Raw genomic sequence first — 12,030 nt, 5'->3', positions numbered from 1 at the left:
TATGAGCTATGTGCAGTAGGAAGTTGTTAGAATAGTTTGACCTTTGCTGCCTTTCTAGTTTTGTAAAAAAATGTTAGTTTAAAATTACGGAATCAAGCTTATGATAAGCAAAGAGAAAATAGTTCTAGCAAAACTGTTGAGAAGGAATTACTTGGTGCAGCAGGAAAAGCATTGACTTGACCATAGTCTCAGTTTACTTTACTGTCCCCTTTGACTAAATGATGATCTCACAAACTTTGGAGGATTAGAAGCATTCTTGTTGTCAGCAGAATATTTGAATTGGGATCCAAGAATGGACTGGATATTATGAAGAGATATATAAAAGAAGTTCAGCAAAAAATACACCATGCCTACAGAATGCATTCTAATTAACCAGAAAAGAAAAGGACTTCTAGAAGCTAAGAGTTTTATGGTATCTTCTTGCCACATATATCTCTTCATTTGAACCTACATTCATATAGCTTCTGAATATATCAGTGGAAGAGGAATATATCAAAGATTTTTTGGAAATGGGGATGCTATTTTGTTCTATTTTTTATTCTTAAGCTACCATAGTAAATGTCTATTTTCAAAAAATTTGACTAAATTATAGCAACAAGTAATCATGGAATGGAGCATATTGAGGGGAGCCCATTAGTAAAAGTATCTTCTCTTCCTTGATCCAACTTTTCAGAACTAAATCTGAATCCCTAAAGAGAAAAAATACTGCAGATACTTTCTTAGGACTCAGGAAGCAAGTGAAAGAATGTGGAAAGAAGGAATAGCTCCAGATATGTACTAGAGATAAAGAACTCATACAAATATGGAGGAGGATCAAGTACTATTCCTTAATAGATCAGAAGCTAAAAGAATGAACAGATTTAAAAAAAAAACAATTATCAACAATCAAATTAATATTCAGTCAAGTCGGGGCAGCTAGCTGGTGCAGTGGATAGTACAATGGCCCTGGAGTCTGGAGAAACTGGAGTCATTTGACTCCAGCTTTGTATTTTTCATTAGGTGTATGATCCTAAGTAAGTCACTCAACACTAATTACTCTATTTTTTAAAAAAATTAATTAAGTTAATAATAATGGAAATATAAATTAAAACAATACCAAAGTTTCTCCTCACATCTATGAGATAGGCAAAAAAGATAAAAGCTGGAAAGAGTAGGTGTTAAATATTCTTTTGAAAGATAGGAAAAATAATGCACTGCTGGTTGATTTGTGATAGGGTGCAACTTTGTTAAACATTTTGATATTATGTATGAAAAATAGCCATTAATACCTTTTGATTTAGCGATCCATTATTGGTCATGGAAATCAAAGACATAATAAAAAGTCCCAACTTTTTTAGAATATACATAGCAATATCTCTGTGTCTGTGTGTGTGAGGAAGGTATGTGTGGTGTCATACCAAGAACTGGAAACAAAGCAAATGACCATGGATTGGGCAATAGATAAACAAATTGTGGTATATGAATGTAATGGAAAATTATATATTTATGAAAAAATGATGAATATGAGGAAGTCAGAAAAGTATGAGAAAATCTGTTGACCTTATGATTCAGAGTTAAGTAAGCAGAACCTAATATAAGTATTATTTTATATTAGCATAATGAGTACTCTTAAAGTAAACAAAAGTAACACTAAAATGTATTCAAACTTTGATTAATTGCAATGACCAATTTTAGATTCAGAGAACAGGTTATCACCATTTCTCTCTTCTCAAAAAAAAAAAAAAAGATGTGGAATACTGAATCTGCTATCAGATTCTTTTCCTGTCTTGGTTGGTTTTAGTTAAGAAGCTTGCTTTTCCCCTATTTTTTTCCTGGTTTGTATTAAAAGCATCAATGTGGAGAGAAAAAGGTTCATTGAAAAATAAAAACAAAAGGGAACAATAAGATTTCATTCAAAAGCTGTGCTGTTTTTCTTATAAATAATTCACTTTGTAACAACATTTGAATTAAAATTATAGTGAAAATTGTTCCATGATAATTTACTTTGTGGTGGCTAGGATGTCATATTTTTCTCATCTTATCTCTTCTTCCCCAGGATCATGCTTTTTAAAGTCAGAATAGACCATTATTCTAAATTCTTCGGGTAACAATCAAAGCTAAAGCAAATGAGGGGATCTATACATACACACACACACACACACACACACACACACACACACACACACACACACACCTGTTTAAAAATTAAAAACAAAGATCAGCATGGAATACTTGTAGTGATTATTAAATGAAAATCCACCAAATTTTCATTTACCAATTTCATCTGATGTGGAAAATGAAGCAAAAATAAATAACATTTCCCTAATTTAAGCTCAGAATTTAAAGGAAAATATGATGTTGTAGCAAGAAATTGGAACCAAGAATCAGAAGATCTATAATAAGACACCTTATTAGCTGATTACCAATTAGTTTTTCATTTGTAAAATGAGAATAAAATTACTTTAATGACTGATGTCATAGAATTATTGTGTGGGTTACTCTGTAAAATCTAAAATGTAATATAAAATTGTTATGAATACTTAATTTTAAAATATTTAATTATTGATAGGGAATTTCAATTATTCCTAGTATAATAAATTAAACTAAGATTTTCAAAAGCTCTTCTATGTTCTGTAGGGCATAGGTTTTTAAAAAAGTGTAATTAAAGGACAAAAGAACACTTTTCCTAAGGTCATAGTTCTGAATTTAAAGACCCCTCAGAGGCCACCTGATCTAATACTCTCATTTTACAAATGAAAGAAACTGAGTCCTAAGGTTACCTAGGTAGTGGGAGAATTATTATCCCCTGACTCCAAGTCCAGTGCTTTTCCCCCCAAGTCCTAGCTAGGTAACTTCCTACTTGTGTGATCTTATGAAACCATTTATCTTTTGGGGCTTTAGTATAAAATGAGAAGGTTGTATGGGATAGCCCTTCCAGATATAATTCCATGATTCTCTAACCTTGTATTTGGGGAATAATAGAAAAGAAAAGAGAAGAGCACTGGAATGAGGATAGTAATCAGAAGAAGAAAAAGGAGACAATAACTACAGTAAAAGAAGTAAATGAAGAGAAAGGAAAATGTAGAGAGAAGGTAAAATAGAAAATAACATTTTGTTAATTTCTTTGGAAATGCTATTGACCATATTAACTCTTTTCAAGAAATAAATACTATGTAGGGAAGAAAATTACAGCAGCTGGTAAAGAATGGACAGAAAGTATCAATATCATACACAGGCTTGCTTCAATTTCCTTAGCTATATTAATTCACATGAGAGATAGAGTTTCAAAATGTCAGTATACCAAAATTACTTTGAAATGCTACTGTGATAATCTATAAGGAGATTGGTAGCCCACAAAGACTTAAACAATTTTGGTGGAGGGGACAAGTCATTTCACTGCAATAAATATTCTAAAGTTTACTAATATTGTGTCTTATTCATTTGTTTTTCTTTTTCTTTTCAAATTAAATTCATCATAAAATATTTTAATCACTAGATATATTTTGAATGGAATAATAGTTCTGCTGAATTCTAATTCATTATTTATTAAGTTGATATTGCTCCAATATTGTTTAATTGATTATTATTAACATAATTAAGTGGAATCAGTTGATATTTTTCTGGTTAAAAATTTAAGAGATAGTAGGTAAAACATGCCTTATCAAGATATGGTGGTAGACTCAATGAGAATAAAGGTAGATAGATGATATATAGGTAACAAGATAGATAATAATATAAACACACATATTCACACACATACTATATATATATTATATACACATATATACACATGCACACACATATCAACTTAATCTAATTCTATTTTAAATGAAAATGTTCACATTTATTTTAAAGTGAAGAAGACTATAGAACTTATTCTCTGTTTTTTCTTTAAATATTTTTATTAATTTTTTCATTGTTTTATATCATCCTTTCCTCCCAAAATATATATGCCTCATCTTTCCTACTCATGAAGCCATTCCCTGTTACAAAGAATAAAAAAGTCTCTTCCCCCCAAAAAAAATAAGTAAAACTGGGGATTCACTTAATGCTTTATCCTAATAATAGAGATAAAGCCTGAAGCTCTGAACACAAGATCCAAGACATTTCTAGGACTCATGATGAAAAATGCTATCTACTTCTACAGAGAGAACTGATGAATTCTGAGTGCAAACTGAAGGAATTTTTTTCATTTTTTTTTTGCTTTTAAAAATATCACTGATATGGAAATGTGTTTTATATTATTTCACATGTATAATTAATGTTATAATTCTTGCCTTCTCAGTGGATGGGGAGTGTGGTTTGGAAGGGAGAGAATTTGGAAAAATTTTTTTAAAGAATATTAAAAAAAAAAACACATTTAGAAAAAAGTAAATCAAAGATATGTGAAAATAAAGAGTTCTTATATAAAAGAGAAAGAAAGAAAAAAAGGAGATGCAGTCCAGACAAACTTTCAAATGGAAAATAAGGAGGGAGAGGAATGTGCATTGGATTTGGGACAAACGATGTGACTTCTAATTATAGTTCTTACATGTACTATTTGTGTAACAATGTGTAAGGCACTTTACTTTGTAAATTTTCATCTATAAAATGAGGCAGGTTTGTACTACTTAACATTTAAGATTATTGTTCAGGTCTATGTCCTATAACTCTACTTTAGCACTTTTTATTTAGAAGACTCATGCAGAAATTACAGAGACAGGAAACATCACTTTCCTCAAGATAATGATTATAAATATAGCATGAAAAGGTAATTCATGATGACTACAAATTGATGATAAGGAGTAAGGGCTATACAAATTCAAAAGAATGAGAGATTCCTTCTAGTTAGTTTTCATAAAAGGAAAAAAAAGAAAGGAAGGAAAAGAAGAGGGAAGGAAAGGGGGGAGGAATAGAGGGAAGAGGAAAAAAAGAAGGAAGGAAGGAAGGAAGGAAGGAAGGAAGGAAGGAAGGAAGGAAGGAAGGAAGGAAGGAAGGAAGGAAGGAAGGAAGGAAGGAAGGAAGGAAGGAAGGAAGGAAGGAAGGAAGGAAGGAAGGAAGGAAGGAAGGAGAAGAGAAGAGAAGGGAATGTAAGGTAAGGAAAGGGGAAAAATTATTGAGCTTTTACTATGTGCCAGGTATTGCTGATACACATACAAAAATATGAAACAGAATTGGTTCCTAAATTCAAGAAGATCTGAGTGTGAGGAATTCTATTACCAACTTCAAGAAGAATAATATGGGGGCAGCTAGGTGGCGCAGTGGATAGAGCACCAGACCTGAATTCAGGAGGACTCGAGTTCAAATCTGGTCTCAGACACTTAACAAACAGTAATACTGTATAACCATGAGTTAGACACTTAACTTCTTCCTACCTCCAGGAAATCTATACATTATAACTTCTTAAAAGTTACCAGATGCATTGCAGAGAGGCTTTCTATATTTAAGATCACCTATCAGGTCAAAAAATCCTCATACATCCTCTGTAATGTATATTCAGTCAGAATTTCAACATTTACTAAATATCTACTATGTACCAAACATGGTACATACAAAGAAAAAGTAGAGGTGAGGGTGGTAAATAAAGCTCTCAAGGAGCTCACAGTCAAATGGGGAAGAGAGATTGAAAATAGCTATGTACAAACAAGATATATGCAGGATAAATTGGAGATAATGAAAATACTAGCATTAGTCACAATTAGGAAAAGTAAGTTCCATAAGATGGGATTTTAGCAGGGAAGAAAGGCAGGGAAGCTGATAAAGAAAAAGAGCATTCTTGACAATGAGGAACACTCAGTGGAAATGTCTAGACATGAAAGATGGAATGTCTTATTTGAAAAATAGCAAAGAAGTCACAGTCCCTGAATGGAATAACACAGGAATGTGAATAAGGTGTAGCAAGATAGGAAAGGTAAAAGGGGATCAGGTTTTATGGACTTATGGAGTTTGATACTGAAGGTCTATAATTCCTGCTACTTGGAAGGCTGAAGTTCGTGAGTTTATTGAACTCAGGAACTTTAAGCTGAAGTAGGACAGCTATGTTGCATAGTGGATAGAGCACAAGGTCTAGAGTCAGGAAATCTCATCTTCCTGATTTTAACTCTTACAGTTAGACATATTAATTATGTGACCCTGGACAAGTCATTAACTCTGTTTACTTCAGTTTGGTCAAAAAGAGTCAGGCATGGTAGAAATGACTAGACAACAAAGGTGACACAGTGAATGGAGTGCTGGACCTTGAATCAGGAAGATCTGAACAAATCGAGCCTCAGAAATTTAGGAGCATATATGAAACCCTGGGGAAAGTCACTAACCCTATTTGCCTTGGTTTCCAAAAGTATTTATCAGGTGTCTAAGCTAAATCCAGCACCAAGATTGGAAGCTCCCAGAAGTGGGGGGTCCAAGTGCCTCTCTAAGGAAGGGTAATAAACCAAGTTTAAAAAATGGAGCTGGTCAAAGTTCCTGCATTGGCAGTGGGATTGGTATTGTGATTGGACTATTGTGGTTTCAACCTGGATAATTTGGGGACATTCTGTATCAAAAGAAGGTAGACAACTAAATATCAATTTAGAAATGTAATTGTGGGATTCAGATATTTGAAAGAGGATAAAAAGAAAGGGAAGAGAAACAAAGAAAGAACACTGATAATGACAATTTCCTATAAACTGGGTAGTCACTCAGAGGACACAGAAAATCTTTTTTATAATAGCAAATCAAAAAACTGCTCCAGAGGCAAGATATAGTAGCAACTGTTATAATAGTGGTTTGTGGTAGTTTATATTATGTGCAACTAAATATAAATTCTGTGGGTATGTAGTTATACAATTTATAAGCAGTGATAACATATAGTTTTTTCCCCCATTACAAACAAAATGGTGTTTTAATCTACCACTTCCTAGGAACCAAATACTAATGATGTTGGAATGAAATTTTTAAAATCATGAATATATATATATATATATACATATATATATATATATATATATATACATACATGCATACATTTTTTTAACCAGACCTGTTATAGGGATAAGAAGCATCTTATAGCTTTGCAGATCAGTACTTTAAAATCAAAAAGAGTTGCCAGAAAGGGCAAATTTAGTGACTTGTCCAACGTATCAGAGAAGAGATTTTAACCTGGATTTTTGTGGCTCTAGGGAAGACTCTCTTTACCATCCCATAGTAACAATTATATTATGCTTTTATCACAAAGTGAGGTCTTTGCCTTGTAATAAGCTTTCTATACTAGAATAAAATACAATATTCATACCAGGACTTGCATGTAAGCAGAATGAGCTCTATGATTTTAAGGGCATTTGAAGGGTCCAAAGACCAAAAACACTTCCAACACCTATTTGCCAAATTGAATGTAAGCATTAGATAAGTTTTACTTTGTGTTAAGGTTTATCTTTTCTGTAATCTTTAATAATTAAAATATTAACTAGGGTGATTTGGGTAATGAGATTGTGCCTACACAGTGTACCAGATCTAGAGTTAGAAAGATTTACCTGCAAATTTGGCCTCAGACAGAATAGTTGTGTGACATTGGGCATGTCACATAATCTTGTTTGCCTCAGTTTTCCTCATCTATAAAATTAGTTAGAGAAGGAAATAGCAAACTACTCCAGGGTCTTTGCCAAGAAAACTCCAAATGGGGTCATGAAGATTAGATATGATTAAACAATAAGTTAGGTGATAGCTCTAGACCCACCATCACCACCACCACCACCACTCACTGATCCTTAAACACCTCCACCTCCACAATGCAGATGTTAAGGGATTTAGACTAAAAGCAGTCTTATGCCCCTAAGGGAAATCATGCTTCTCCCTCCACATGAGATGTGGATGAATAGAGTATCAGAAAACATCAAATAGGCTAGGAACAAGGAAAAAGAAAAAGCTATAAAATTCATTTATATTGGGGTTCTTAACTCATATTGTAAGGTTAAGTTCTATTAACTAGCATGTTCTCTTCCTGTGAAATTGATAATCTATGAAGGTTCAGTGAATAGAGCACCGGCCTTTGATGCAGGAAGACTTAAGTTCAGATTCAGTCTCAGACAATGTATGAACCTAGCCAAACCACTTCAGTTTGCCTGTTCCGTCATCTGTAAAATGGGAATAACAACAGCACTTAACTCACAGAGTGGTTATGAGGATTGAATGACATAATATTTATGCAGTGTTTAGCATAATACCAGGCACATAATACTATATTAATGTTTATTATTATTATTAGCCCTCCTGATCTTGGTTTGGCAACTTGATTCTGTTTCGGTGAAATACATCATTACTGAATAACTTTTGGTGCCTCATAATTTGCAATGCTCATAATACCATGTGACCTAAGCAGCTTCTCATTCACATTGCTGTGATAGTACCCTGCTATTACTGGGATGTTTAAGTTGATATCATTCCCTTGGAACCTACCTATTTGGATTAGGGACATAAAGAGACATTTTTTGTCTGTCCATATAAATAACAACAATAACAACAAACCAGTTAATTGGTGTCTCTGCATATTAGGAAAGATCATAAAGGCTTGTTTGATCCAATCAGATTCTGACAGCCATCTTCCACTGCTGAAGTTTAGCTCTAGACTGGGCCTAGAGGCCCTAATCACAGGGAGTCCTTTGGAAAAGTCCTCTATGAACCCTGGGTCTGAGGTTAGAGGAACTAAATTTAAATCCTATTTCTATTGCTACTTGGGGGGGCTTTAGGTAAGTAACTTAATCTGTGTGTCAGGTTCCTCTTCTATTCAATGAGAAGGTTGAACTGAATGACCAATAATATGACTGTCCTATGATTTATGATCCTATGGTACTATAAATGTTCTCACATCAATTCTCTTGGAAAGGACAACACTTGGAATTATTACTAATAATTAGCATAAATAAGCTTAACATATGTCCTCATGAAATATGGCATTGAAGAAATGTGAATTTTACTGGGGGAAGAAGGATATAGGGATAATTTCACATCCTGGGACCCTAGCCATGGACAGCATGGATAAGTAGTATGAAAGAAAGAATAAAGAAAATGGCTAAGAAAGGAAGGACTGGAGGACATCAATTATAAACTTGAACCCCTTTATAATTTTGTTTGAATCTGCACATCAGTTAGGAGGTGGGAACATGATTTGACCTCTCAGTATGAACAAATTTATGGCATGATGAGATGTTTTGAAATTATGTTTAGGTATAATGTCAAATTAGTTTTTAAAAATAGGAAGGTACCAATAAAAAATAAATGAATAAATAAATAAATAAATATACCTATTTGGGTATTCCTTGATGATTTGATATATGCTAATCTTAATAGTTTCATTTTCAAATCGATTGTTGCTGCGGTCTTTATATATCCGGAATTCAGCAGCTGTCACTGCTTCTCCATGAGGAATTTGTGTAAGATCAAATCGAAACTCTTTATAGTGCCTTCGCTGATGAGAAAAATCCTTGTCTCTTTCGACTGTTTAAAAAGAAGAAAGAAAGGGGAAAAAATGAGCCCTTTAAAAATATGGCAATTAATGGTAAATTCTACAGCTTTAAATATAAAAACAAACAAGCAGGATGATATAAAAACTGGGCAACTACTAAAACCACAAAGCCAGACATGCTTCCAGTTAAAGGAAATTCCACAAGCCAAAAGTCTTCAGTTCAAAAGGGAAAAAAAACCCTCTGTGGTTTCATACAAATTCCAGGAACCTGAATGGAAAGAATATCCAAAAATGTTTTAAAATTGAATGTTGTAAAGTAATTAGAAATATGGACCAAATGAAAGTGCATGGGACAATCTCAAACTTTATTTGAATTAAACAGATATGAAGGAAGCAATTGTAATTACAAGTGAAGTTAGAATTCAGTAATACCATGTAGGGAATGAAAAAGGAACATAAAGCTTCTACCTGAGTTACCATATGTACACAAATACTTTGATATAAGCTTTTTTTTTTTTTTTAAGAGGCTAAGTAATGAAAATATATTCATTATATTGGAAGTTCTTAGCCCCTACCCCCAGTTCATTTAAATTTCAAGATTCATGGACATTCATTGTAAAATATTATACCTTCATTTTCAGTAACCAATATCTGAATTTTAATATGTCCTTCAATTATTTTAAATCTTTGTTCTGAGAAGGGATGCATAGATTCTTACCAGACGGCAAAAGAGATCTATAACACAAAAACAATCCCCCAAATAAACAAACAAAAGTCCCAAAGCTTCTTTTCTATAGTCAGAATTGTGCCTTATAGTCTTCCTACCTCTTCTAGCAGAAGACCAGTTTCTACCTTTGCTCTGCAAATCTGCAAATTTGCTCAAGATATATTTTTATTTATGCACATGACCAAGATTTTAGGACTGGACATTGAGAAGGTTTGCCTGCAATCCCCAATCCCTTCATTTCACATATGAAGAAACTGAGTTACAGACAAACTAAATGACTTGCCTGAGGTAAAGTGAACCCAGGATATCCAGCTACCAAATCAATATTCTTTCTATGACATCATGCTGCCTTCTTAGGTGGAAAAAAATGTTTGTTTGCTCTTTAACTAAAAGAAAACAACTTTACCAGTAACTACCAGTGGAAGTCAGGGAACATTTCCTCCTAAGGGAATTTTAAAATGTTGAAGAAATTAGAATGCTACATGTTGGGCAGATTGTTACATAGAGGTTATTGTGCAACAGTGGATTGGCTTCAGATACACTTAAATTGATTTGGGTTAGGTTCAGACAACGTGGCAGGCACTCTACAGGCTACAGAATCTGATAGGTATCAGATAAAAACTAAACAGGCTACCTGACCCTGGGTTCATTTAAAATGATGTGATGTCTTTGCTAGTCCTCTCTGTATTCACAGAACTGTTGGATTCATAAATATCAATTAGCCATGGTAATAAGTTTCAATGTCAAGTATAACTCACATATTTAGATATTTCATGCATCTGTGATTCCTCTCCTCTTTACTTTTGGTGCTTTCTCTATTTATAAAGATTGCAATATTTCTTTAATCTTCTATAATCCTTCTAACCCTAACTTTTGTTATAATGGAGATAATGGTATATTCATTATAAAATAGTATTGTTTTTTGAAAAAAACCTTCAGAAATAAAATACACTAATAAATTAATAAATTTTTGAGTATATACAGTGTATAATGTACCACCATCACACAGGGAAAGACAAACTAGTAGAATATCTCAATTATTTAAAAAAAAAAATGCTTCCCACTAATAGACTTAATGACCAGAATGTTTGCCATTATTCTCTAAGTTTCATGAGGTCATGCACTATCTTTTTGTATTTTTTTAATCCCTGGCACTTGGCACATAGTTGGTGCTTAATAAATGGCTGTTAACTAGACTGACCTGAAGGAAATCATAAACTATATATCTTAGGAATACATTTTATACAAAGATATAGTTTTGGGGAAAGAACATTAGACCTTTTATCTAAACACTGTCTGAATTTGACATTTAGTTGTCACATGACCATGGATAAATTACATAAAAATAATCTTCCTTCTCTGAAAAGTAAGGAGAATGTACTACATACATACATACATTACAGACTTACTATGGGAATCAGTTCTTTGTAATCCTTAAATTTCTATATACATTGTCGTGTGTGTGTGTGTGTGTGTGTGTGTGTGTGTTAGTGCTAGGCAGAATAGAGTTCCCTACATGTCTAAAGAGCAGATAATGATAGAATATACATTTTTCTGACTCCAGTCTAGGTCTTGGGTGCATATAAACCTTTCAGGATAGTTATAGAGACAATTAACAGTTGGGCAAATGACCTCTAAAATCCTTTCCAACTCAGGTTCAGTGATTCAGGGGTTCATTGTCTGCAAAAAGGTCAATTTCTAAGGGAAAAGACAAAGAACTATCTCTTCTGTATCTTGATTTGTCTTGGTCACCCCAAAAGAATTAAAGAAAGTCTGTTAATGGACAAACAGTAGCTGTATCCAGGAACATATATGACCCTTAGGTAGAATATAAGCTAACTAGTAGAATAAAAACTCATCAAGGAAAGGGATGGGACAATTCTCCTGCCTTTTTTCCCTTCTTAATATA

The 12,030-nt window shown here is 33.2% G+C and overlaps 1 protein-coding gene across 2 annotated transcripts in view; it reads right to left on the bottom strand.

The window, feature by feature from the left end:
* BMP5 (bone morphogenetic protein 5) overlaps positions 1-12,030 on the bottom strand; it is a 164,331-nt gene that overhangs the window by 84,635 nt on the left and 67,666 nt on the right. For both annotated transcript variants that reach the window (XM_074310627.1, XM_074310628.1), the window contains one exon: positions 9,234-9,426. In XM_074310627.1, the coding sequence (XP_074166728.1) occupies positions 9,234-9,426 (193 nt within the window). The remainder of the gene's footprint in view (positions 1-9,233; positions 9,427-12,030) is intronic.

This window comes from Sminthopsis crassicaudata, chromosome 4 (genome assembly GCF_048593235.1).
Source record: "Sminthopsis crassicaudata isolate SCR6 chromosome 4, ASM4859323v1, whole genome shotgun sequence".
Classification (NCBI taxonomy): domain Eukaryota; kingdom Metazoa; phylum Chordata; class Mammalia; order Dasyuromorphia; family Dasyuridae; genus Sminthopsis; species Sminthopsis crassicaudata.
The sequence above is the reverse complement of the archived record's forward strand: the minus strand, read 5'-3'. Positions and strand labels throughout refer to the sequence as shown.